The 26,058-nt window shown below is 47.5% G+C and overlaps 1 protein-coding gene across 1 annotated transcript; it reads left to right on the forward strand.

Moving 5' to 3' along the window:
• The first annotated feature begins 666 nt into the window (after window positions 1-666).
• On the forward strand, window positions 667-21,888 carry LOC118835626 (zinc finger protein 883-like). The gene is made up of 7 exons (XM_036742829.1): window positions 667-726; window positions 5,313-5,487; window positions 6,011-6,098; window positions 9,744-9,870; window positions 11,035-11,130; window positions 15,697-15,871; window positions 16,338-21,888. Exons 3-7 carry the CDS (start codon window positions 6,072-6,074, stop codon window positions 17,569-17,571), a joined length of 1,659 nt encoding a protein of 552 aa, XP_036598724.1. The 5' UTR covers window positions 667-726; window positions 5,313-5,487; window positions 6,011-6,071; the 3' UTR covers window positions 17,572-21,888.
• Window positions 21,889-26,058: the final 4,170 nt, after the last annotated feature.

The raw sequence follows: 26,058 nt of genomic DNA on the forward strand, positions 1-26,058 counted from the left end.
TGGCTCCCCAGATGTAATAATGAATTTAATAATCGAATGGGGTAGAATTCTACAAACTATAGAGAGGGGGACATAGGAGATGATACACAGAGGGAGGACCCCAGACTCAACAGATTTAGGAAGAGCTTCCTGAGTAGCCCCCGTGCCTGGAGCTCCCTCCCCTCCATCTTTCCTCTGCTGCCTCGGTCCGTGTCCCCCGGGTCAGCGCCGCCCTCCTGGCTATGACACGGAAGGACTGACTCATCTCCCACCTCCGTGCCTTTGCCCGGGAGCCGTCCTCCAGACTCCCAGAACCTTTCCTGGCCCCTCCCACACCAGCCTCCACTGCACTGGCTCCTAGGGGTATTTTTATACGTACTGGTTCGGTCCTCTATCTGAATGTTGGTTCCTTTTGGGCAGAGGTCGAGGGCTGGACCTCGAGTCACGAAGACCCGAGTTCGGATTCTGCCCTAGACACTACCTGTGAGAGTCTGGCTAAATCTCTTCAGCTCCGCCTGCCTCTGTTTCCTGTGAAAGCCTCTAGCCTACATCTCCCAGAAGTCACTGCGAGCCCAGCTTCCTCTTCTGGTAGCTGGAAGAGGGCTAGAGGCGGGGGAGGTGGGGTAGATGGGGAGGAGGAAGTCCATCGCCCCGCCACCGGAAGAGGAAGCAGGCGAGCAGCCCTGTGGGATAGTTCGAAGTCTCGCGGACCAGTGAGTACGCATGCCCGGCAGCGTCCCGGCCTGGGTGAGTTTCTAAGCCTGGTGGGCCCGTGCGGATCCTTTTCCGTCACCCCCGTGGTGCGGGGGAACTGAGGCCACTCTTGGCAGGTGCGATGCCGCGCGCGGTGTCGGTGCACCTCCCTACTCCGCCCCCAGGCCCCGAGCCCTGCCTCCTTGGGGACCCCCCCCCCTCTCACCCCCCTCCCCCACACTTCATCCTCCCCCACAATTCCGCGGGCCCCACCGCGGTCTGGTCTGGTCTGATCCGCGCGGGGCATCAGCCCTGCTCCCCTCCGGCCTGGCGGCTCCGGAGGCCAGAGCTGCCAGGACAGGCTGACGGGGGCGGGGCCTCCCTCAGTCATGGAGACCCTTGCCTCTTCCTCCTCTCTCCCCTCACCTTCCTCGGAGTGGTCTGGCTGTCCAGGTTTTCCCCTGCTGCACCGTCCATCCTAGCATTCCTGTAGCGCCCCCAAAGTGTTTTACACGCGTGGTCCTAGTGGACCTTCACCCCTCCGGGTGGGGGCAATCATCACGAAACCGATTGCAGCCCCCTCCCTCTCCCCATCATCACAAAGCTACTAAGTGCCCGAGGCAGCATTTGCACTGGGTCTTCCGGACCCCAAGCCTGAGTCCAGGGTGGCTGTGGTTACTATGTGCCCATCTCTGTGGCTTTGCAGAGAGTACAAAGGTAAAAACCAAGAGAAGCTTCCATTCTGCCGGGGGGAATCAGGTGGGAAGACACACACATGCCAGCTACTCTAATGCGGGGCTGGGGGTATTGGGGGAGATCAGCCTCATGAGGAGGCCTCTGCCCACTTGACCCCTGAAGGGTCTTCCAAACAGAAGCACAGGGTGGGTCCCTCGTGATGGGAGCCACAGGCAGGTGGGAGAGGAGTGTCCAGTGAGCCTGGGAAGGTTGGCTAGAGCCCTGCCCTAATGACCCCCAAGTACCGCACGGAGGAGGGGGCAGCTGGGAACCAAGAAAGGTTTCTTGAGTAGGGGGCTGGCCGTCACACCTGTGCTTTGGGAATATCATCTTGGAAGCTGTGGAGCCCGAGGTGCAGAAGATAGAAGCTGGAGGTGGGGAGGCTGCTGCAGTAATCCAGGGGGCAGGGCTTGATGGCACCTAGCGGGGCCCAGCCCTTGGCCTGGACTCAGTTACACCTGAGTTCAGTTCCAGCCTCACACGGGTGCTGGCGGTGTGATCCTGGACAAGCGAGTTCACCTCTCTCTGCCTTGGTTTCCTCAGCTCTAACATGATGACAATAACAGCCCCTATCTCGAAGGGTTATTGAGAGGATCAGAGCACAGTATCTGGCACATAGTAGGTGGTATAGAAATGCTAGCTGTTACTATGACTGTTACTAATTAATGGGATTTCCATATGAGTAGAGAGGGAGAAGTAATGTAAGAGGGGGTTTGGGAATGAGCGAAGGGAAAGGGTTAAGGGTGACTGAGGCAGTGACCAAGGATATTGGTTCCCTCCACAGAAACAGAAAAGTCAGGAAGAAGAGAGAGTTAGAGTTCTGTTTTTGACATCTGGAGTTGACTGTGTCTCCAGGACTTCCAGTTGGAAGTGTCTTTTGGGCAGATGATATCATGGGAACAGAACTCTGGAGAGAGCCTGAGGCTAGGTCTAGACATCTGGGAGTCACCTGCAGAGAGGGGATGGGTGACCCTGAGGGAGATGAGGAGATCAAAAGGAAATGTAGGGGATGACAGATTTAGAGCTGGGAGGCATCCCAGAGGCTGTGGAGCCCACTGAGGCTAAGTGACTTGCCTAGCTAAGTCTCTGAGACAGGATCCGAACCTGGGTCTCTCTTACCCCAAATTCATTGCTGCTTCACCTAGAGAGAAGAGTGGCGAGCCCTGGGCCATGTCCACATGTGAAAGGCAGGACATGGATGATAATCCAGCAGAGGAGACCCAGGAAAGACTGTATGGGGAGCAAGAAAACTCAAGGAGAAGAGAGAATCCAGGAGGACGAGCCAATCAAGGGCCTGGCGGTTTTAGTGGTTAAGAGATCTTTGGTAACTTTGGAATGAATAGTTTCAGATGTGTGATGAGGTTGGAAACTAGACTGCTGCACTCAGACTTTTGGGACACCCTGTATGTCTTGGAAATGAGACCTTTATCCGAGAAGCTTGCTGCAGAGACTCCCCCTCCATCAGTTTACTGTTTGCAAAATTGTCCACTTTATAATCTATGATCCTATCCCTTGTTTGATCATGAACATATTATCTCTAATAATATACATAAATAATTGACTATAGACATGCACACATATATAATTATCTAATAACCTATGCATAGATCTGAAAGGTAATTTCTTCCTTGTCCCTCTAATTTTTAATGATGTGACCTTTTATGTCTTAAGTTTTGTACCCCTTTAAAGTTAATCTTGGTATGTGGTGTGAGGTGTTGATCTCAATCTGATTTCTGCCAGATTTCTGTCCACTTTTCACAGCAGTTTTTGTCAGTGAGTCCTTCCCCCAGTACCTGAGGTCTTTGGGGTTGTTGAAGACAATGCTACTGTGTTTGTTTGCTTGTGAATGTCTTATGTCTTATACGTAAGTAACCTGTTCCACTGTGTGCTAGCACTTAGTCTCTCTCTCTCTCTCTCCCTCTCCCCCTCCCTGTCCCCCTCTCCCCGTCCCTGTCCCCCTCTCCCTCCCCTCCCTTCCTCTCTCTCTCCCCTCCCTCTCTGTCTCTGTCTCTCCCCCCTGCGTCTCTCTCTCTCTGTCTCTCCATCTCTCTCTCTCTCTCTCCCTCTCCCTCCCCTCCTCTCCCCCTCTCACTCCCCTCCCTTCCTCTCTCTCTCCCCTCCCTCTCTGTCTCTCTCTCTCTCTCTGTCTCTCTCTCTATCTCTCTCTCTCTCTCTCTCACACACACACACACACACACACACACATACATAGGTACATACCAATTCATTTTGATAGTCACTACTTTGCAGTATAATTTGAGATCGGCGCAGGTAGGCCCCGTAACTTCTCGTTTTTTTCCTTCAGTATTTCCCTCGAGAATCTTTACCTTTTTGATCCTCCAAATGACTTTTGATAATAATAATAATAATGATAATAGCTAACGTTTATATAGTGTTTGCTATGTGCCGGGCACTGTGCTAAGCACTTTACAGTTATTATTTTATTTGATCCTCGTAACAACCCAGACAGGGAGTTAAGGTGCTATTATGATCCACATACCACAGTTGAGGAAACTGAGGCAGACAGGGTAAATATTTTCCAAGGGTCCCAGGGCTAGTCATGTCTGAGGTTGGATTTGAACTCAGGTCTTCCTGACCCTAGGCCCAGCACTCTATTCACTGTGCCACCTAGCCTTTCCTAGTTCTGTAAATTAAACCTTTGGTAATTTTTTTTTCGTATGGCATCAAATAAGAAAATTAGATTGGGTATTATTATCATTTTTATCATATTGGCCCAGGGTACTCATGAGCATCGGATATTTATGCAGTTCCATATGTTCACCTTTAATTCTCTCAAGTGCTTCGTGGTTGTGTTCAAACAGCTCCTGTGTCTTGGTAGGTAGGCTCCAAAGTATTTTAAGCATTCTCCTTTGATTTTAAGATAGAATTTTTCTTTCTATCTCTTCCTGATGAGTTTTGTGGATTTAGTTTATCTCCTGTAGCTTTGCTGAAGCTGTTGTTTCAGTTAATCTTTTAGTTGACTCTGTAGGGTTTACAAGTAAACTAACATATCACTTGCAAAAAGCAATAAATTTGTTTCCTCCCTGCCTCTGCTTATTCTCTCTGTTTCTTTTTCTTGTCCTATTCCTATAACAAGCATTTCTAGCACTCTATCAATCTAATCCAATAAACAGTTATTAAGTACCTACTATGTGCCAGGCACTGTGCTAAGCCCTAGGGATCCAATTAATAAAAAGAAAGCCAGTCTTTGCCCTCAAGGAGCTTACAATCTAATGACCCCCCCCCCCAAGAACAGCATACAAAAGGAAGCAGGAAAAGGGGGGGAGGGAGTCAGCAGGGCAGCAGATGCAGAGTGGAGTGAACCAGAAAGTCCAGTTCCTGCATCAAATGGTGGTAGTGGTGGATATCCTTCCTTTGCTCCTGATCTTACTGGAAAGGGCTCTAGTTTATCCTTATGACATGTCATACTGGATCTTGAGTTTTGATAGATGCCATTTACATGATGATGGCCCTAACGACCAACATTAATTTAGCACTTCAAGGTTTGCAAAGCACTTTACATGAGTGAACTCATTTGCTAATTAAATTCCTTCTTATGGAGAGGCCTGTTAATCCCTATATCTTCTAGTGTTTTTAACAGGAATGGGTGTGTATTTTGGAAATGGTCATTGCTCTTGGTCTTCAGGGTTCTTTGCATTGACTCATCTCTGTTTTTTTTGTTTTGTTTTGTTTTGCCGGGGGGAAGGCAGGGCAGTTGGGGTTAAGTGACTTGCCCAAGGTCACACAGCTAGTAAGTGTGTCAAGTATCTGAGGTCGGATTTCAACTCAGGTCCTCGTGACTCCAGGGCCAGTGCTCTACTCACTGTGCCACCTAGCTGCCCCCATTGACTCATCTCTGTACATGTAATAGGGACTTTTCTTCTTTTATGTCTCTCTGTCTTTAGCATCTGACATGACCTTGGGCAGAACTGGTTGGGGGGAACCTGCTGCAGCCCCTTGAGCCAAGTCTCTCTGTGAGTTCAAGACTTAAAAACTGAGCAAGGGATTTGCCTGGTTCCTCCTGCACCCATCAGCTCCTGTGTTAAGGGGCCAAGGCCTCTGCCGATGAGTGACCATGTGGTAAGTCCAGGCAGCATCCACGCTAGGGGAAGGACCAGGAGAGAGCCCATACCCAAGGAGGCCCCAAAGGGCTGGTGCTGCCGTCCTCCACATCTGGGGGCAGGCTGGGGAAGAGGGTGGGACAGCTCCCAAGATGGCCTCCTCACGGTTCCTTTCACCCAGGGGAGGTCCCACCTCTGGCAGGGGTCAAGGATGTTGCCTCCTTTGGGGAGGTGGGGAGCAGTGGACAGGCCGGGACGGTGATTGATGGCCACCGTGATTATTAATATAGCTATCTACAGATGTATGTGTGTGTAGGGGTGGTTTGCAGCAAGCACTACTGGTTCATTTGCTTTCCCCGGAGAAAGGGTGGCCTTGGCAGAGAGCAACAACAGCCAGTAAATGTCTGAGGCTAGAGCTTGCTAAGGCGCTCAGGGTTATTGAAACCCCGATGCAGTGCCAGGTCCCTCCTGACCCTGTGACCAGGGGGAAGCGTAGATGTCCAGCCCAGGCTGTTGGCGTTCTCCGTCTTGCCTCTCCCCAGCTCTGCTGCCTGCTGAGGTCTCTGTCCTTCCCTGTGGGGAACAGGCTGTGCACCGGCCAGGATGGCCTTGAGGCTCCTGAAGAAGCAGGTGAGTGCGCATCTCCTGTGGCTCTCGGGGTTCCACGTCTCTCTGGGCTATGTCTGGTAACCCAAAAGACGAGGACCTGGCTGCAGAGTTAGGGCTGGAAAGGAGTCACTATCATCGGGACCAAATTCTGAGTTTTACCCAAGAGGATTATTGATTTACTGCTGGGAAGGACCTCAGCGTCCCCCAGTCCCTCATTTCACAAAGGGAGAAACTGAGGCCAAGACATTATGTGACTCGTCTGAGGCCACATAGGTAGTGCACAGGAGTGCCAGGATTTGAACCCAGATCTTCTCACTTGCCCAATGTACCCTCAGTCTTGGTCAGGGAATCCAGGGCCACAGTGTGCCTGGTATGAAGCTCGATGTTTTGCCTTTTTTGTCCATGGCATGTCTAGTGCTCAGTGTGGTGCTTGGGACATGGCAAGCAAGGAATATGTGTTTGCTGACTGACCGGTGGGCTGATGACCCTCTTCTTGACCTTCTCTCCTAGGTTCTTATGACATTTCTCTGCCCTGGTTCTCTTCCCCCTCAGTCCCTTCTGCTGGATCTCCGTCCCTGTCTTGGATGTCCCCTGTTTCTTGGCCCTCTTCTCCTCCCCCTTTCCTAGATGATCCGACCAGTTCCTCTGAATTCCATTACTGACTCTCAGCTGGTGGTTTCCAGATTCACTTCTCTCTCCAGACCTCGGGTCTCGCATCTCAAGCTTCTCTTTGGGGTTCTCAGACTGGACGTCCTACAGACTCATCATATCCAAAATGGAAATCACTCTTTCCCCCTTTTCCTGCCCTCCCTCCCCCATCCTCCCAGGCCCTAGGATCCCAACCAAGGCGTCATTCTTTACTCCCCATGCTCTCTGCCATCTGCCACCTCCCACCCCCATCCCCATATCCCAGCAATTGCCGGGACTTGTCCATTCCACACTGCCACTGCCCCAGCGTAGACCCTCATCTTCTCATACCTGCTGGTCAGTGACCCTGCCTCACTGCAGCCCGTCCAGCCCTCAGGTGCCACATTGATCTTCCCAAAGCTCAGGTCTGACTCTGCCATCCACCCCTCACTCTCCAAACTCCTGTGCTCTCAATTACCCTGCGCATCAGTCTGGGCTTTAAAGGCCTTCGCCACTTAGCCCCTGCCTTCCTCTCTAGTCCCCTTACATCTTCCTGCTGCTCACTCTGAGATCCTCCTCGATGTCTCCTGCGCAAGACCCTCCACCACCAACAGCAGGCGTTGTCCCTGGCTGGCCCTGCGTCCCCATCTGCTGGCTTCCTTTAAGCTTAAACCCCCTTTTACCAGAATCCTTTCTCCTTCCTCCACAATTCCAGTGTCGTCTCCAGCATATCCTGCCCGGGTCTTGTACGTGTGTATGTGGCTGTTGGTATGTGGTTCCCCAGTTAGACTGTGACCTCCTTGAGGGCAGGGACAGTCTGCTGCCTTTCTTTGTGTCTCTGGTGCTCAGTACCACACAGTACCTGGCAAAGAGCTTGTTGACTGAAGAAAGCCAGAGATCTTCTAACAAAAACAGCTGATCATCACCCCCAGCTTGGAGATTTATGGAGCCATAGCCTCTGCATAGAACCGTGGAGCAAGTTGTACTTATTAAGTGCCTTCTGTATGCCTCGCCCTTGCTTTGGCAGTGTCCTGCTGGGCTGAACTTGGGGCTGACGATGTGGGTGGAGAGAAGGGCATGTCTACCAGCAGTGGGAAGATAGATGGTTCAGCACACAGTTGGAGGTGGGAGCCTGGAGGTTAGGAGAAAGGGTGGGCTTGGAGAGATAGATCTTCAAGGAGAAGGTTATTGAATCAAGATGCCCCGCAGGAAAAGAGGGAATGGACGGAGTCTTGGGGGGTGGCCATGTTTGGCGGGGGGAGGGGGGGTGACATGAATGACGATCCAGCGAAGCAGACTGAGAAGGCACGGTCAGACAGGAGGAGGAGGACTGGGAGATGGGTATCCCAAAACCTAGAGAGGAGAGGGTCTCCAGAGGAGAGAGTGACAGATAGCATCAGAGGCCGCAGAGAAGTCAGGGCTGAAGGCTGAGGAATAGCGGTTGGATCTGGCTGTGGGGAGATGGCTGGTGCCTTTGTGGGGAGGAGCTTCAGGGGAGTGATGGGAGGTTGGGCTGGAGAGGCCTCAGGAGAGAGTAAGAGTCAAGGAGGGAGAGACAGGAAGAGAGATGTGGGATGGGACCCCTCGTCCAGGCCTCCCAAAAATGACCTTGACTTCGAGTGTAAACTTATTTACAGAAGATTAGAGGGAAGGAGGCTGGAGGATTATAAGCAGGGCCACCTCACCAAGTGAAAGCATTTCAAATAAAGGTGGGTCAGATTCATGAATGATGAGTAAAGATTTGTCATTGATGAAGATGAGCATCCCCAAGGTGTCTGGAGGGCTCCCTGCTGACTGTGGGGGGGGGGGTGCCCTGGGCTGTCCAGAGGCTTCCCTGGGTTGAAGGCTCCCCAGGGCTGAAAGGGAAAGGACAAAAACCAACAGAAGAAGCTAGCCAAGGTCTGTGAAGGTTTTTATGACAAATGAGCCCCACGCCCTAGCTGTGGACCCTGGGCAGGTGACAGCCTTCTGGGCCCTTTTGCTGTTCTGTCCCATGGAGGTGACGGCCCCTCTTGGCCTTGTGAGGATCTGCCATGCCGGCCCTCTGGGACCCCTAGAGCCCAGCAGGGGCATTGGGCAGGGAGCGCAGCATCCTGGCTGACTCAGGCAGGCCCTCTTAGTGGGCTCTACCAGGGGCCGGCCAGAATGTCTGTGTGAGCACTGACTTGATGGCAGAGGGATAAGGGCCCCCTGGGGTTGCTGTAGTCAGCTTCAGTTTCTGAGAAATGGAGCCTTTATGGAGAAATTGTGAGAGATTGGGTTTGATTAGTCGTGGAGAGTGTTTGCCTTAGCATGTCTAGTTGGAGGTGAATGCTTTCGATGGCCAATGTTAGAGGGGTGTATCTCTTTGCCAGATGCAGTTTGAAGATCTCACATACATGTGCCTTGGCGTTCAGGAGTCTGAAGGCAGGGTGTGGGGGTGCACAGCCTGGGAGGGTGACGAGAGCCACAGGGCCAGCGGCTGAGCACAGGCTTACTTAGGAGGCCTGCCCAAGCTGCCCAGCCTCTCCTAGGCGCCATTGCCTTGTTGGCAAAATGGGAATAATCATTTTTTATGCCACCAGGCTGACGGGTTTGCTGTGAGGAAAGCATGGTAAATCAAATGGTACAGTCAGAGTCTGAGTCTGAAGTCCACAGGATCCCAGGGTTAGAGCGGGCCTTTAAGGCACTCAGAGGGCCAGAGAGAGTGGCATGTCCACAGTCATGGGGAGCAGAGTCACAACGGGATTTCACACCTTCTGACTCAGGGAGATGCTGCCTTTAACCTGGGGATGGGTGTGGGTGTGTGGGGGGGGGGGTGGGGGGAGTGTGTGTATACACAGGTGAGTGGATGAGTGTGTGTGTGTGTGTGTGTGTGTGTGTGTGTTGGCTTTGCACCTGACTCAGAATCTCTCCCAGTCCAAGGCCTTGTGACTGGTCAGCAGAGATTTGGAAGCTAATGGCTGCCCTGAGGCTCTGCCATCATCGACCTTTGCATCCCCGCCCAGGCTCCTGGGAGCTGTGGTCCCTGGGTCAGCACAGATGCTTTGGGTTTTTCAGGGATCGGTGAGATTCAGGGATGTGGCCGTGGACTTCACCCCAGAGGAGTGGGGCTACCTGGCCCCATCTCAGAAGGAGCTCTATAGGGATGTGATGCTGGAGAACTATTTGAACCTGGCCTGTCTGGGTAAGTGAGGATGGCCTCTGTCTCTGGCGTGGGGTTGGCTTCTTGGAGGGACTTTTCTCTCTCCCTTAGGAAATTGTGGGTCATGTTGTTTGGGATGCAGCCACCAGAGATTCCTAATCTGAGAAGAAAAGACCTTTAAAGCCTTTGCACCCGGCTTCAGCCTGACTTTCCAACCTCAATGGACCTCCCTCCCTCCCTTCCCTTCCTGTAATCTGCCATCCCACCAGGCCTTGTCCCTGGTGCTGCACATGCCACTGCATCTCCCCTCTCCACACCTTTGCATGGGCTGTCCCCCATGCCCAGCGTGCCTTCCCTCCTTATCTCCGCCCCACAGAGTCCCATGAAGCCTGCCTGATCCCAGCCCCACCAGCGGCCGCTTCCCTCCCTGCCAAACTGCCTGGGATTTCACTCCTTTGTTTTGATTCACTTTTTATTTATTCCTTCAGTATTTTTAACACTCACTTGCTGTGTCGCTACTAGAACATGAGCTCCTGGAGAGCATGGCTTCTTTGTCCTCCTGCCCCCAGCACCTTGCCTGGGGCCTGGGGCCTGGGTGACTTAGGTGGGGGGGGGGCTGTGCCCATGGGAAAAGGCCTTTCGACAGTCCAGCATTTCTAATGCCCTCTGAGGTGCTGTGCGTAGTGATAATAACTCAGTGGCGATTCTGGCAGAGGAAACCATTCCTCCCACCCTCTTTTCTCCAAATCCCACCCCCCCCCCAAGGACATCACAGAGAGAATCCTTAAAGGCCTTGGGTGCCCACTTTGTCCCCTCTAATAATAGTGGGTATTTATAGTGTGCCTTGCACCATGCTGAGTGTGCTATAATTAATGTCTCATTAGATCTTCACAACAAGCCTGGGAGCTCTGTGCTGGTCTTATGCCCACTTTACAGCTGGGGAAACTGAGGCAAGCAGAGGGGGTTTGGGGTTTTTTGTGGTTTGCTTTTTGGTTTTGTTTTTTTTTTGGTTTTGTTTTTGGTTTTTGTGTGTGTGTGTGTGTGTGTGTGTTTTTTGTTTTTTTTTTTTTTAGTGACTAGCCCAGGGTCACGTAGCTAGTCAGTGTCTGAGGCTGGATTTGAACTTGGATTTTCTGATACCAGGCTCACTGTTCTGTCCCCCATCCTCACTAGGGTCCTCAACACTTTCTCATTTTCATTGGGCAGGTCTGGCTGTTTCCAAACCGGCTGTGATCTGTCAGCTGGAGCAAGGGGCAGCACCATGGATACCTGAGGGAGACACCCCAGGACACTGCTGTCCGGGTGAGTGATGATGCCTGGCCCCTGGGAGGCCCCTCAGCAGCTGCTTCATGGTGGGTAGGGGACTGTCATCAGAGCTCTCAGGTCTGGGGAGGAGGGGGAGGAGCAGGAGGGCAGGGGGAGGAGGAAGAGGAGGAGGTAGAAGGTAGAGGGAAGGAAAGGGAGGAGGTGGAGGGAAGGAGGAGGAGGAGGAAGGGGGGGAGGAAGAGGAGGAGGAGAAGGAGGTAGAGGGAAGGAAGGAGAGGAGATAGAGGGGAGGAGAAGGAGGTAGAGGGAAGGAAGGAGAGGAGATAGAGGGGAGGAGAAGGGGAAAAGGAGGAGGCCTGGGGTTGGGTCTCACCCTAGCACCTTTCATGGAGCTCCGTCCTCCCTCATCCAGTCGTCTCCTGACTCCATAGCCCCCCAGTTTCTGGTGCAAGGTATTAGCCATTCCCAGCTCCCTGTGCTGTGTAGCCTGAGGGCTGCCTTGGATCTGGCCCCCCAAATCTTTCAGCAGTTGTTTTTAAAAGCAGAGAGCCCCTCTCCTCTCTGACCCTCCTCTCCCTGCTCCTTCCTCACCCTGAGTTTGCACAGCTTGAATCTATGCCCGCTAACCTGCAATGCACATTTGCATCGATTTACTTCTTTAAAAAAAGCCGCCTCCATTTTTAACCAGTACCAAAGAGTCGGTTAGTCAACATGCCCTTATGAAGTGCTTCAATGGTGGGGGTCAAATACAGAAGTGAGCCACAGTTCCTGCCCTCAGGGAGCTACATTCTACTTGGGGAACACAACAGGCTCACAGACCAGTAAACCCAGAACTAACATTCACATAGCATTTCAGAGTTTGCAGCGTGGCTGACAATTACTGTCTCGTTTTACCAATCCGTGCTACAGCCCTGGGAGGTAGGTGTGCCTGTAGGATATATGCAGGATCCTGGGTGCTGGGTGAGGCCTGCTAACAACAGAGGAATGAGACAGGAAAGGCCTAGCACAGAGGCATCAGCAGATTTGGAGCCTGCTAGAGAGAAGCTTGGGCTTCAAGACTGAACGATGAGGAGGGAGGATGGTCCAGGCAGGGGGGATGAGGTGACAGGGCAAAGCAAACGGCCCAGGCTGGCGTCAGGGCAAAGTGTGGGGTGAGGATAATGTATCATATACCGGGCAAATCCAGTCCAGTCAACAAGCATTAACTAAGTACCCACTGTGTGCCAGGCACCATGCTAAACACTGGTAACAGACAGACTTTGCTCTCAGGGAGCTCGGGGTCTCATGGGGGAGACAGCATGCAAACCACTGCGTACACCCAGGATCTAGACAGACCAGACTGGATCTCATCTCAGAGGGGAGGTGCTGGGATTCAGAGGGGTGGGGGAGGGCTTCCTAGAGAAGGTGGGGTTTGACTTGGGATTTAGGGCAGGCAGGGAGGTCAGCAGTCGGAGCGGAGGAGGGGGAAAGCTCCAGGCGTGGGGGACCTCCAGAGAGGATGCCAAGAGGTGGAGAGGCTTGTTCAGGGACCAGCCAGGAGGCTGGGGTCATTGGATCCAGAAGTGTGTGTTGGAGAGTGAGGGGAAAGAAGACTGGAATAAAAATATAATAAAGCATGTTATACATTCAAACTAAGCCAGTCGGCAGCCCCCGGGGATCCTTATGAATGGTTTGGTGGCTATCTGAGTTTGATACCACTTGGAGGGAAGCTGTCTTACAGATCCCCACAGTGTTTTAGACATAATAGGCCCTTATTTGTTTAGTTCATTTAAATGTGAGAGATAATAAGAGCTCACGTTTATATTGTATTTTAAAACTTACACAGTGCTTTCTTTAAAACCCTGTGAGGTAGACCTGCTCTGAGTTGTTTTATTCCCGTTTTATAGATGAGCGGACTGAGGCTCAAGATTAAATGATTTACTTTATGATCAAACCACCCGTGAGTCAGAATTGGCATGCGATTCTTTCTACTCTACCTTCAGAGCCTAGGAATGCTGAGAACTCTGTTCATTTTGTTTTTCTCCTTGTTAAAGCAGGTTTAAAAAAAAAATGCAATTCTCCAAGCATTAAACCACTGGGAGAGCAGATGACAGGAGACCTCCATGCATTGTCTCAGAATGTGTAGGTCTTCAAGGGTACTAGCTCATCAACTAGCTTGAATATCTTGAAATTGTGTCTCAAACGAGATTTTTTATTGAGCTAGAAAAAGATAATAGCAAAATTCATTTTGAAGAACAAAAGGTCAAGAATACCAAAGGAATTAATGGAGGAGAAATTTAAAGGAAGGGGGTCTAGCAGTACCAGGTCTTAACCTATATTATAAAGTAGTAGTTATTACAACTATCTGGTATTGGCTAATAAATAGAAAAGTGGATCACTGGAATAGATTGGGTACACAGTACACAGTAGTACTAGTCATCTCACAAAGATCTAAGCTTTGGGATAAGAATTTACTGTTTGGTAAAAATTGCTGAAGAAAACTAGAAAGCAGTCTGACAGAAAGAAGGCATAGATCAATATCTTATACCAGGGCTGTCCAAAATGTGGCCCGCGGGCCACATGCAGGCCTCAGTGCGATTTTATGCGGCTCGCCTGTGGGTTTTAATTTTCACAAGTGAAAAAATAAAATAATAATTTGCGTGGAGTGTATACTATATTTTTTAGTTCCATCACTAATAAATAATTTTGTTGATGTTAATTTTCTTTGGTATTTTTAAGCAGTATCACGGACAGAACATATCACACCATATTTTCAATCAATCTGTGGGATGTGTTCCATCTGTGAGATGCACGCTAGTCAGTATGCACCTACCTTTATACTGTTGTGTTGTTGCTTTGTTGTTTTGTGTTTGCTTTCATGCTTCGCGCCTTCACCTGCTATATTGATGACGCGCGTTCCCCCACTTTCTATTAGTGTACTGTATTTTTTATTCTGGGTGTGGCCCTCGAATAATTATTTTCTTTTAATGAGGCTCTAAGATAAGCTAAGGTTGGACAGCCATGTCTTATAGCGTTTAGCAAGATAAAGTCGAAATGGATATATGACCTGGACATAGATATCATACATAAATTAGAAGATCATGGGACATATTACCTGTTAGATTTATGGATAGGAGAAGAATTTATAAATAAGCAAGAGACAGAATTGTGAGGAATAAAATGGATAATTTTGATTACATTAAATTAAAAGGGTTTTGTACAAATAAAACCAATGTAGCTAAGATTAGAAGGAAGAAAAAAAAATTGGGGAAACATTCTTATAGACAGTTTCTCACCTAAAAGCCTTCTGTCTCAAATATATAGAGAACGTTGTCAAATATGAGTCATTCAAATATGAATATGAGTCATTCCCCATTTGATAAATGGCGAAAAGATATGAATAAGCAGTTTTTGAAGGAGAAATCAAACTTACATATAGTTATGTGACAAAATGTTCTAAATCATTACTGATTTAAAAAATGCAAATTAAAACAACTTTGAGGTATCATCTCACATCTTTTAGATCGGCTAAAATGATAGAAGGGGAAAATGACAAATACTGGAGAGGATAGAACAATTTGGACACTAAGTCACTGTTGGTGGAACTGTGAACTGATCCAACCGTTTTGGAGAGCAATCTGGAATTATGCCCAAAGTTATAAAACTGTGTGTACTCTGACCCAGCAGTACCACTATTAGGTCTCTTTCCCAAGATGATTAGGGAAAAAAGGAAAAGAACCTATATGTTCTTAAATATTTATAGCAGCTCTCTTTGTGGGGGCAAAGAACTGGAAATTTCAGGGATGCCCGTCAGTTGGGGAATGGCTGAACAAGTTGTGGTATACGATCATGATGGAGTACTACTGTGTTATGAGAAATGATGAGCAGGTTGGTTTAAAAAAAAACACGGAAAGACTTCTATGAAATGATGAAGAGAGAGAAACAGAACCAAGAGGACATTGTGTACAGTAACAGCAATATTGTTCATACAGTAACTGTGAATGACTAAGCTGTTCTGGATATTACATTCGAATCAACCATGAAGGACTTAAGGGAAATGCTGTCCACCTCCAGAGAAAGAACTGATATATGGAAGTATGGATTGTATGGTTCCACATATATATCTGTATCAAAGAAAACAATCAGTCCAGAATGTCAAGAGGGTCCGTGGTCCGGAATTAAGTGAAGTGATTTCAGGCAGATCGCATTAAAAGATGGCATAACTTTTGTCAGGCAGGAATCCAGTGGTCCCATGTTGTCTGCAGAGACAGGAGTTTTGGAGCAGGGGGGAGAGCTGGTACAGACTTCTGTAGGGTGATTCTCCAGAAAGTTTGGCTCAAATGTGACCAGGAGCCTGGCATTCCACCTCAGCTCTGTTTCCTATGGGGTCAGTATAGTTGGGCTATTTGAAATTTTGCTTTGTCTTCTTCCTCTTGCGTTTTAGCCCATACATTTACTTCTTCTTCTTGGTCCCAGTGGGGGAGTAGAAGTTGACAAGATGTTGTTAAGACTAAGAGTCTATACTCACTAAATTTTAGCAATTTTTTTTTCACTCTAGAGAGGCTATATCAGGTGTGAGGGTATAGCTGGTGGCTAAAATTTTGTATTTAAATATCTTTTCAGATTGGGAAATTAGGCCTGGAATCGCGTACTGTGCTCCAAAATTGGGTATTTCCACAGAACTGTCATTGCAGAGAAATCTCAAAAGGAAGGATCTCTTCATCTCCAACTTGGGAGAATCCTGGGAATGTGATGTTAAGCTCAGGAAGCAACTGAGCAGGGAGAAGAAACATTCTCGGTAAGTGAAAATCACCCAACAAAATGAGAGGCTACGAGGATAGTAAACCTAGAGGAAGCTTCACTCCAGGACCAGTCTTCTTTTCCAAACAGAGGAGATGGATAGGGAAGAGTCTCCATAGTTGCTACTTACACACAAAGAGCTTCAGAAGATTGTTTTAAGTGTGGTTAACATTTCAGTTCTAAGTTAAATCTTGTTACCTTTCATAGATCATATCCTGGAGAAAAATGCTATGCTCATGGAGAATATTGAGAAATCTTCAAAAAGAGCCCAGATATCAATTACTATAAGTCAATCGATACCCCATAAAGAGAAGCCCCGAAAAATACCATATAATAAATGTTTGAAGGCCTTCTCCAAAGCATAGAACCTATTGTACATTAGACAATTCATCTAGAATTACCTAATGAACTAACGAATGTGGTAAAGCTTGTACTCATTGCCCATCTCTTCCTTCTCATCACAGATCTCATATTGGACAGAAGTATTATGAGTGTCATGAATGTGGAACTATCTTCCCTCGGAGGGCAGCCTTGACTCGACACCTGAGGATTCATACTGGAGAGAAGCCTTATGAATGTCAAGAATGTGGAAAGGCTTTCCGTGTGAGTGGCATGCTTACTGTACATAAGAGGATTCATACTGGAGAGAAGCCTTATAAATGTAGTGAGTGTGGGAAAGCCTTCCGTGTGAGCAAACATCTTACCCAACATCAGATACTTCACACTGGAGAGAAGCCTTTTAAATGTCATGAATGCGGGAAGTCCTTCTCCCGGAGCACAGAGCTTACTCGACATCAGAGAATTCATACTGGAGAGAAACCTTATGAATGTAGTGAATGCGGAGGGACCTTCCGCTGGAGGGCTGCTCTCACTCAACATCAGACAATTCACACTGGAGAGAAACCTTATGAATGTCATGACTGTGGCAAGGCCTTCAGGCGGAGCACAGATTTTACTCGTCATCAGAGGATTCATACTGGAGAAAAGCCCTACGAATGTCTTGATTGTGGAAAGGCCTTTAGCAGGGGCACAGAGCTTACTCGACACCAGACAATCCATACTGGAGAGAAACCTTATGAATGCAGTGAATGTGGGAAGACTTTCCGCTGGAGGGCAGCTCTCACTCAACATCAGACAATCCACACTGGAGAGAAACCTTATGAATGTCATGACTGTGGGAAGGTCTTCCGCCTGAAGATACAGTTTTCCCGACATCAGAGAATCCATACTGGAGAGAAACCTTATGAATGTGATGATTGTGGAAAGACCTTCCGCCGGAGGTCACAGCTTACTCACCACCAGAGAATTCACACTGGAGAAAAGCCTTATCAATGCCAGCAATGTGGGAAGGCCTTTTGCTGGCAAACAGAACTTACTCGACACCAGAGAATTCACACTGGAGAGAAACCTTATGAATGTCGTGAATGTGGGAAGGGCTTTCGTGAGAGCGGGACCCTTACAGTTCATCAGAGAATTCACACTGGAGAGAAACCTTACAAATGTAATGAATGTGGGAAGGCCTTCTGTGTGAGTGGAAAACTTACTCGGCACCAGAGAATTCATACTGGAGAGAAACCTTATGAATGTCATGAATGCCAGAAAGCTTTTCCCCAGAGGGAAGAACTCATTCGACATCAGAAAATCCATACTGCAGAGAAACCATATCAGTTAATCAGTGAGTCAGTGAGCATTTGTTAATCACTTTCTGTGTTCCAGGTATTGTGCCAGATGCCAAGGATATAAATTCCAAATACAATGCCTTATAAATGTCATGATTTCTGCCAGGGAATTCTAGCTCAGTTCAACACATATTTATTTTTAGAGTTTTATCATGTGCCAGACATTCTGCTAGTCACTAAGAATACAGACACAAAAATGTAATAGTTTCTTCCCTTAAGAAGCTTACATTTTCTTGAAAAAGCACCTTACTCAATGATGGACAGTTCCCATTGAGGAGAGAAACAATGTCAGACTCTGGTAAACAGAGAGAATTCTTCCTAGATGGAAACCTGATGAATGTGAGAAAACATTTTGCCCAAGCACAGAATTTATTGAACTCCCCAAAGTTACTTTCCCAATCTCATGGCCTTTTCTCAGTCCTCATCCTTCTTGACCTCTCTTTCATTTCACACTACTGATCATCTTTTCCTCTTGGACACTCTCTCCTTTCTAGGTTTTTGTGACCCTGCTGTCTCCTGGTTCTCCTCCAAACTAATTGTTATTTGCTGGTTCCTCAGTCTGGGTCACACCCACTAACTGGATGCCCCCTAAACTTTGTCCTGCACACTCTTCTCTCTCTAGCCTGTGTCACTTGATCTCTTCAGTTCCTATGGGTTTGGTTATCTCTACGCAGGTGATTCCTGCATTTATGTACCCAGGTCTGGGCTCTTTCCAGAGCAGCAGTCCCTCAACACCACTGCCTATTGGATATTTCAAACCAGGTATCCTATAGGCACCTGAAACTAAGCATGTCCAAAGCTGAACTCATCTCTGCCATCTTTCCCCAACTCTCCTCTCTGATGAACTTCTTTATTACTGCTGAGGACAACACTATCCTCCCAGTCACTTAGGCATGTAGCTTTAGGGTCATCCTTAGCTTCTTGCTCTTACTCACATATACAAAGTGTTGCCAAGGCTTGCCCTTTCTACATTCCCAGCATCTCTTCCATATGCCCCCATCTCTCCTCTGACTCTGCCACCGCCCTGGTTCAGGCCCTCATCACCTCATACCTAGACTATTGCAATAGCAGCTGGTGGGTCTGCCTGGGGTCACAGGTCTCTCCCACCTCTAGACCATTCTCCATTGCCAGAATGATTTTCCTAAAGTGTAGGTCTCACTATGCTTGCCTCCTATTCAGTGAATTCCAGTGCCTCCCTATTACTTACAGAGCAAATATAAAATCTATTTGGCTTTTAAAGCCCTTCACAACATGTCTCCTCCTTTTCTTGCTTCTTATACTATATTTCTGTCCATGTTCTCTATAATCCAGCAACACTGGCCTCCCTGCTGGTGCTTATTCAGGACACTTCATCTCCATTCTGAGCCTTTCCAATGGCTTTGTGCATGCCTGGAAGACTCTCCCTCCTCACCTCCATCTCTTAGTTTCCCAGGCTTCCTTCAACACTCCACTTATATTGTCTTCTTCATTAGAGTGTGAGACTCCTGAGGGTAGGGATTGTTTTTGTTCTTCTCTGCATTTCCAGCACATAACACAGTGTCTGGCCACAGTAAGTACTTAACAAATGTTTGTTGACTGGCTGATCTCAGAAAAATCCGTACTTGAGGGTATGATTCTAATGAGTATGAGAAGACCTTTATCTGAAGGTCAGTCCCAGTTGCCCATCATAGAATTATTGCTGATCTGAAACTCCATTAATGCAATGAATATAGAAAGACTTTCAGCTATAGCAGTAGCTCCACTCTTTGCCAGAGCATGAGTCATCAAGAAATCTCTACAAAAGAATGTGATAAAGGCATGAGTAAGAAAGTCATACCGAATTTCTCTTAAAAAATAAACTACAGTCCCGTGTTATGGAAACAAAAAAGAAATGTGGTCAGACAAGAATTGTTTTCTGTCCTGTTAAAAACAGCCTTGAATTTTAAAAATATTTCCAAGGCCACAGTTGCAGGTGGGCCCAGTAATTCATTCCCTGCCATGTTTTAAAATTTTTTTTTGATTCTTCAAATTTTTTCATCAGTATCACTTCCTTGTAACCACCTGCTGCCCTACTAGAATTCTCCATTAGAACAACAACAAAAATAGGATTCTGAGAAGAAAATGCTCAATTTCGGGTACAGATTGGTGAATATAAAGATTTTTTTTTTCCTATCCAAGTTGATGAACTCCCTGAAATCTATCCAGAGATGTCAGATTAGGAAACTTTACAAGATGAGGGGAAGATTTTTTTCTACCATCTAGAGATCACAGTGGCTATTGATTACTGGACCCCATGTCATTCTCCCTTCTTTTTCAAGGAACACCTAACTCGCTTGAGGTCTTCCTGCCCTCATTCTGCATGACTTTAGCATCCACGTGGATATGCCCTCCCAACACTCTGATTTCCCAATCATTCCATCTTCTCAAATCCCAGGACGTCCTCCTCCACTCCCCTTCAGCCACACCCAGGGATGGTCATACCCTAGATCTTACTAGGACTCTCTGATATTCCTCTGTCTGACCTGCTGTTATTTCTTCTTTCTCTTTTGTCCCTCTCCTCCTAAACTTGTTCACCTTCTCTGAGGCATCAAGCCCCTCAGGACTTCATCAGGCTCTGACTTCCCTTTCCTAGCTTGGCCATCTCAACCTTCTATTTAGCCAGTTCAGCTCTAGATCCTTTACTCTTGAATCCTTAGCCCCTTTGACCAATAGCAACTCATCCCCTGCCAAGCCTCATCCCAGGATTACTCCTACTGTTGAGGTTTAGGGGTGCTCAAGACCCCGAAATACCAACACCCAGGGTCCTGCCTGAATGAATTCAACCCAAGCTTTTCAGCCAAAGGAAAACAAAGTTTATCAAAGATTTTCCATAATGGGCAGACTCTTAAGGAGCCTGAGCATTTGTATCACCAATGCCAGTGCGCCATGTTGAACCTTGAGCCTTTGTCATACTAATGTAAGCAGGCTAACTAGAACCTCAGTACTAATGGAAATAAGATAGGTGTTATATACAGAAAGACTGAGGCAAGAATCCAGGGGTGGCCAAATGGTTTGGGGGTTTCGAGGATGGTCTTGTTGGGAGTGCTCAGTAGCCTGGAGTGACTAGAGGTCAAATCTTGGGAAGATCTTGATGGGAATGACCAGTAGCCTGGAGAATGGGATTTTGATAGGTTTAAGGATGGGAAACAACCGAAGGAAATCCCGAGGTAACAGAGGTTTGGGCATAGCGATAATAAAAGGCTTATGGCCTCAAGGGAACACCAGATCAAGTGGGGAAAGCCAAGGAGATTTCAAGGTGGAGTTTTCCAGGGCCCTTTAGACAAATGGGACCTAAACTCTTTTGAAGTCAGGAACAAAGGTCTCCCTATCACTACCACCCACCATCCCACCTCTGCTCCTACTTATGAGCTGCTGAATAAGCCACACAACCCTGCTGACTGTACATTAAAAACAATTGTTAGCCAACTTCAAGGGCCCTCATTGCAGCAAGGCAGCCCTACAGCCCTCCATAATTGGTTCCCTCTCGTGCTCTGCAGAACCTTATTCCAAAACTATTCTCAACCTTCCCAGACTTCCTCCCACCCTCTCAGCTAAGGACTTTGCCTCTTTGCAGAGAAAACTGAAGGAAGTTATTTTGAGCTCTCGTTTCTCCCCCTTCCTATCTCAAAATCCAACTGATGTCCTTCTCTTTGCCCAACATACCTGCCCTTTGACTGTTGCAGCAAAGATCTCCAAGTGCTCTGAAGTCCTCTGTCACGTGTTGAGCCCCACTTTCCACTGGTGTGTTGGTAACCAAAAATGGGCTCCTTAGCACTTAGTTCAACAAGTGCCCTTGGATAGTTTGACTTTTGTTCTCTTTGAGTAATTCATTGAGCCTTACTAGGTGCTAAGCCCCAGGCCCAAACCCCTAATAGGTGTAAAACCTTAGTGGGTGTGGATTGGCAACTAAGGTGGGACTAACTCCAGGGAGGGCCTAGTTTACATGTCTGGGAGAGCAGAGGCTTTTAGACCACGTGGGTTTAAGTCCGCCTCTTTGTGACGATTCCAAGTCACGTGGGTGAGTCCGCATGTGTGACTCACCCATGATGCTGAAAAAGATATAAAAACCAGGGGTTGGCTGTCTGTTCTTTGGAGCTCTTTGTCACGGCAGTGGTGGTGCAGCAGTGATGGTGCCTGTGACTCTGGGCCAGCCCTTGTTCTGAGCTCCCAGGCTGAACCTAGATGTTGGTAACTATGAATCTGTATTGGGTCTGTCTGTTGGTGTTTGTAATTTGCTCTGAAGTTCAGGGTGCTGGCTTTTTCCCCTGAACTAAGTGAATGATATTTGTATGCTGAATTAAAGTAAGCTTGTCAACCCCTTCACCTTGCTTTCCTTAGTTAAGCCGATCAAAAGAACCTGTGCTGTTGGCAGCTTTCTGGGTGCTGGCTGTGGGTGGATCTTATACCCCCACAGAAGCTGCTAGCCGGATTGTTGAAACAACTGGACTCCTTGTCCTTGTGGGAATTTGTGTTACAGACTCTTGGGAGATGTTTTGTACCATTTTAATTGCTATGTCACCATAGTCAAGACCCCTTTTTCAGTGTTACTAACTTAAGGTGATCTGACTAAAGGGATTGGACCTACAGACAGGGAGGGTACCCCTGACAGCATCAGAGAGGAGCCCCAGAACCCCATGGGCACTCTAGCTCAGAGGTCCTGAGACTCCTTGGTTAGGGAAGAGAGATGGGATGGGGATTACCAACCTTCTGTGGGCTCCACGTTCCATGGATAGCGAAGTCTCTCCTTTCTTGCCCTTAAAAGTTCATTATTCTTTTGGTATAAGCTCTTTGGAGCCATTAGGCTCTGCTAACCTTTTCTTAAATTCTAATGGTCCTACTCAATCTCTTTCATCTTTTTTTTTTTCCTTTCCCGAACTTTTGTCTTTCTTCTTCTTTGCCATCAACATTGTCCCATTTTCCTCCAGAGAGAGTTGGGTGGGGATAGGGAGGAGGAGCCTGGTGTCTTTTTTTTTTTTGAGGGGGGAAGGCAGGGCAATTGGGGTTAAGCGGCTTGCCCAAGGTCACACAGCTAGTAAGTGTGCCCAGTGTCTGAGGCCGCATTTGAACTCAGGTCCTCCTGACTCCAGGGCTAATGCTCTACTCACTGTGCCACCTAGCTCCCCCCCCCCCACCTGGCCTGTCTTTCCAGCCCTATTGGACATAATTATTCCCCCTCCCACACTCTACGATCTAGCCAGACTGACCTTTTCTCCTTTCCTCTACAGAACTTTCTCCCTCCCCTCTCTGCCTCTGCATTTCTCCCCATCCATCCCCCGTGCCTGAAGTGCACTCCCTTCTTGATACCCCCTCCGCACAGAAAGAGTCCCTTCAAAACACATCTCAGTCACTGCCTTTCTGCAGGAAGCCCTCTCCCTCTCAAACAACCTCATATTATCTACTTTGTATTTATTTTTATTTATTCTGAATATACTTATGAATGTATTTTTGTCCCCTCCAATGGAACGTAGGCTTCTCAAGAGCAGGGATTGTTTCCTTCTTTGTAACTATCCGCGGTGCCTGGCAAAATGTAAGTACTTAATAAATACTTGTTGATTGAAGAAAGATTTCTTCCTGTGAATGGGGACATTGCTTGTGTAAATTACAAAGGCTGGAGACCGCATGTGGAGCTAGAGAACCATTAAGGAACCCCCTTGTCTGGAAAGTCCTATGTGTGAACTGATGAGAAATGAGGTGGGTGGGAACCAGACTGGGGAAGGCTTTGAATCTGACCCAAAGAGTTGGAGGCCTGAGAGGCCAATGGAAGGTTCTGAGCAGTCTATGCTTGTGTCTTCAAAAGATGACTTTGTCATTCTGTGTGGAGGGAGGATGGCTGGAGAGGGAACAACCTGGCAGTAGACCTTTACAAGGAGGGAATTACAATGTCACGGGCTGGGTGGACCCTGCTGTTATCCTAAGATGCCTCCCCAGTTCCCCCTCTCTGCTTTCCAGGCCTGAAATCATGAATCAGTACTGACATTGGAGGGGCCTCATTCAACACCTCTTCCTGCCTCCTTCTTCCCTATGTGGGTGTCCTCCCCTTTAGAGTGGAAGCTCCTTAAAGGGTGGGCAAGTCCTGTCTGCTTTTGTACTTGTGTCCCTAGCACTTGGCACAGTTTTTGACTCATGGTAAACACTTAACAAATGCTTTTTCTTTCATTCATGTATTTGTTAATTCACTGGTTCATTCTTATAATCTATTCATTCATACAAGACAAGAAGCCTACCACCTTCTAACACTCTCTCTCTGGAAGGGTGACCAAAATTGCTGGGAAGAATCCACTTAGAGGCATCAGGGCCTAGGGCATCAGGCAGACCTGGGTTCAAGTCCTGTTTCACAAACCAGTGCCACCCCAAGGACTCCAAGCTGGACTATATAATTCCTAGAAGCCTCTCCCCCAGCCCCATCATGGGTGATGTTGGATCTCCTTGTCTTTGTGTCTGTGGAGAAGCAATCAAGGATACAGCAGAAGCCTTGGCTCTCATGCCGTCTGGCCCCATGCTACCCCACTGGTCTAATCATAGTTCTGTTTTATTTTTCTTCATGCAGTGAATTTCAAGTCAAATTGAAGAACTTAACTCTTTCCAGCCACCTCAACCTTGAGGGCACATTCATTTGCACAAAACTGTCCCTCATGCATCTCTGCCTTGCTGAATCTTTCTGACTTCAGTTCCCACCTTCTCTGATTTCCTTCCCTGCCTCCCCCTCCCCCTTTTTCTTTCCCATTAAACGAACATTTATTTCTGATTCTCTTCTTAATTTTATTTTTTGTCTGGAACTTCACAAACCCAATAAAACAAACATTTTCACATACAAAGAAGGACAGTACATGAAATCACTGCTCTGTTGCCCAGGGTTCACTTTTCCAATCAGCTATAAATTCAACACATGACTTTCCAAGATGTGCTGGTTGTTTCCTGACTTTCTTCCTTCCCTTTTTATTCTGTCTGTCGTCCTTTCTTCCTTTCTAATCATTAGCACCTCCCTCCCACCTTTCTCCCATTGAATGAACTATATGCACAACAAATATGCTTAGTCAAGCAAAACAAGTTTCCTCATTGATTGTGTCCAAAGCCAGGGGTCTCATTTTCACAAGTGTTCAACTCTTTCTCAGGAAGGGAGTGGCATGATCAGCCTCTGGAGTCCTTGTATTGATCAATGTTCCTAAGTCTTTTAAAATAGAAGAGCTTTTATTAGGCACCTGCTGCATATTGGGGACTGTGCTAGGCACAAAAACTCAAGCTAGTCTTTGCTCTTAAGGGGCCCATGTTCTTTGGCAACATTCATCTTAATAAATGTCTTTGCAAGATAATTCTGACTGACTGAATAGAAAGCCAGTGTGATACTTAACTACCTTGGCCCCCAGTGCCAGAAGTTTGAATGTGTTGGATTTCACCTTCCCCCGGGGTTCTCTGATGCCCTTGAGGGGAGTCAGGGTGTCTGGGCTCTCTGCCAAGAGGTCCAGCCTCCACCAATGGTACTTCCTCATTTGTAGGGGGTGGGGTCCCCTCTACCCCATTCTACTTAGCCACTAAATTGTACAAAGAAATACTCCAAAGTTATAATCACAAATACATGAATTTATTCCCCCACCCCACCCTGCCCCATACTACCTTATTCTCTGGGAAGAGGAAGGGGATTAGGTTCACACCTAACCTCAGTTCCAAGTTTGAAGTCCAAAATTCCCTGTGGGCATACACACACTTGCTTCTCCTGGCTGGGTGGCCTGACTGCAATATCCTATTTGAAGTCCAAGGCCACCAGGGCTCAAGTTTTACCATAGGCACCTGACACTGAGAAGGACAAATTAAAAATGATGTAAGCAAACACCCTAGGCCATGGGGCCTAAAGGAAGAGAAAGGTGGGGGAAGGGATTTGTGTTTGGGGCTCAGTTCATGGTCCTGGCACTATGGGTGATGTACTTCATGAGGAATGTTCATTTAAAAACAAAAAGGTCCTTCCACTTTTCCTAGCATCACTCAGTCTGATGTTGACTGTTAACCTGAAAGTTTGGTTAAAGGAGGCAAACAGAGCTAGGTGATAGAAAAATTCATATTACTTACTTATTTATTCCCTTAAGCATAGCAGACAGACATGATCATGGAGCCAGACAAAGGTCTGACTGACTGAACAAAGGAAATGAGGAGGTTTAAATACATTTTTCTTTAACAAACTCAGCATGTCTGTACTACTTCACTTTTATGATCCCCATGTTTGTTTAACCATATACAAGGCAAAGATTTTCCTTAATGGAATAGGTTGTAAATACAATAAGTCAGGATAGTTGACAAAGTGTCAATTGAAATTACAACCCAGGATCTCTGTTTAATTTACCATTAACATTCTGTAACGTAGTATATGCTCATAAAATATTAAGATAAGAAAAAGTCACATAATTCAAGATAGTGTCTAGGGTCAAGGTTCTCACCCTTAATGGTTACCAGAGGAAAGAATGTTCCCAAGTCAGCCCGATCCAGCCCTGCTGACACA

This window comes from Trichosurus vulpecula, chromosome 2 (genome assembly GCF_011100635.1).
Source record: "Trichosurus vulpecula isolate mTriVul1 chromosome 2, mTriVul1.pri, whole genome shotgun sequence".
In the NCBI taxonomy this organism is placed as follows: domain Eukaryota; kingdom Metazoa; phylum Chordata; class Mammalia; order Diprotodontia; family Phalangeridae; genus Trichosurus; species Trichosurus vulpecula.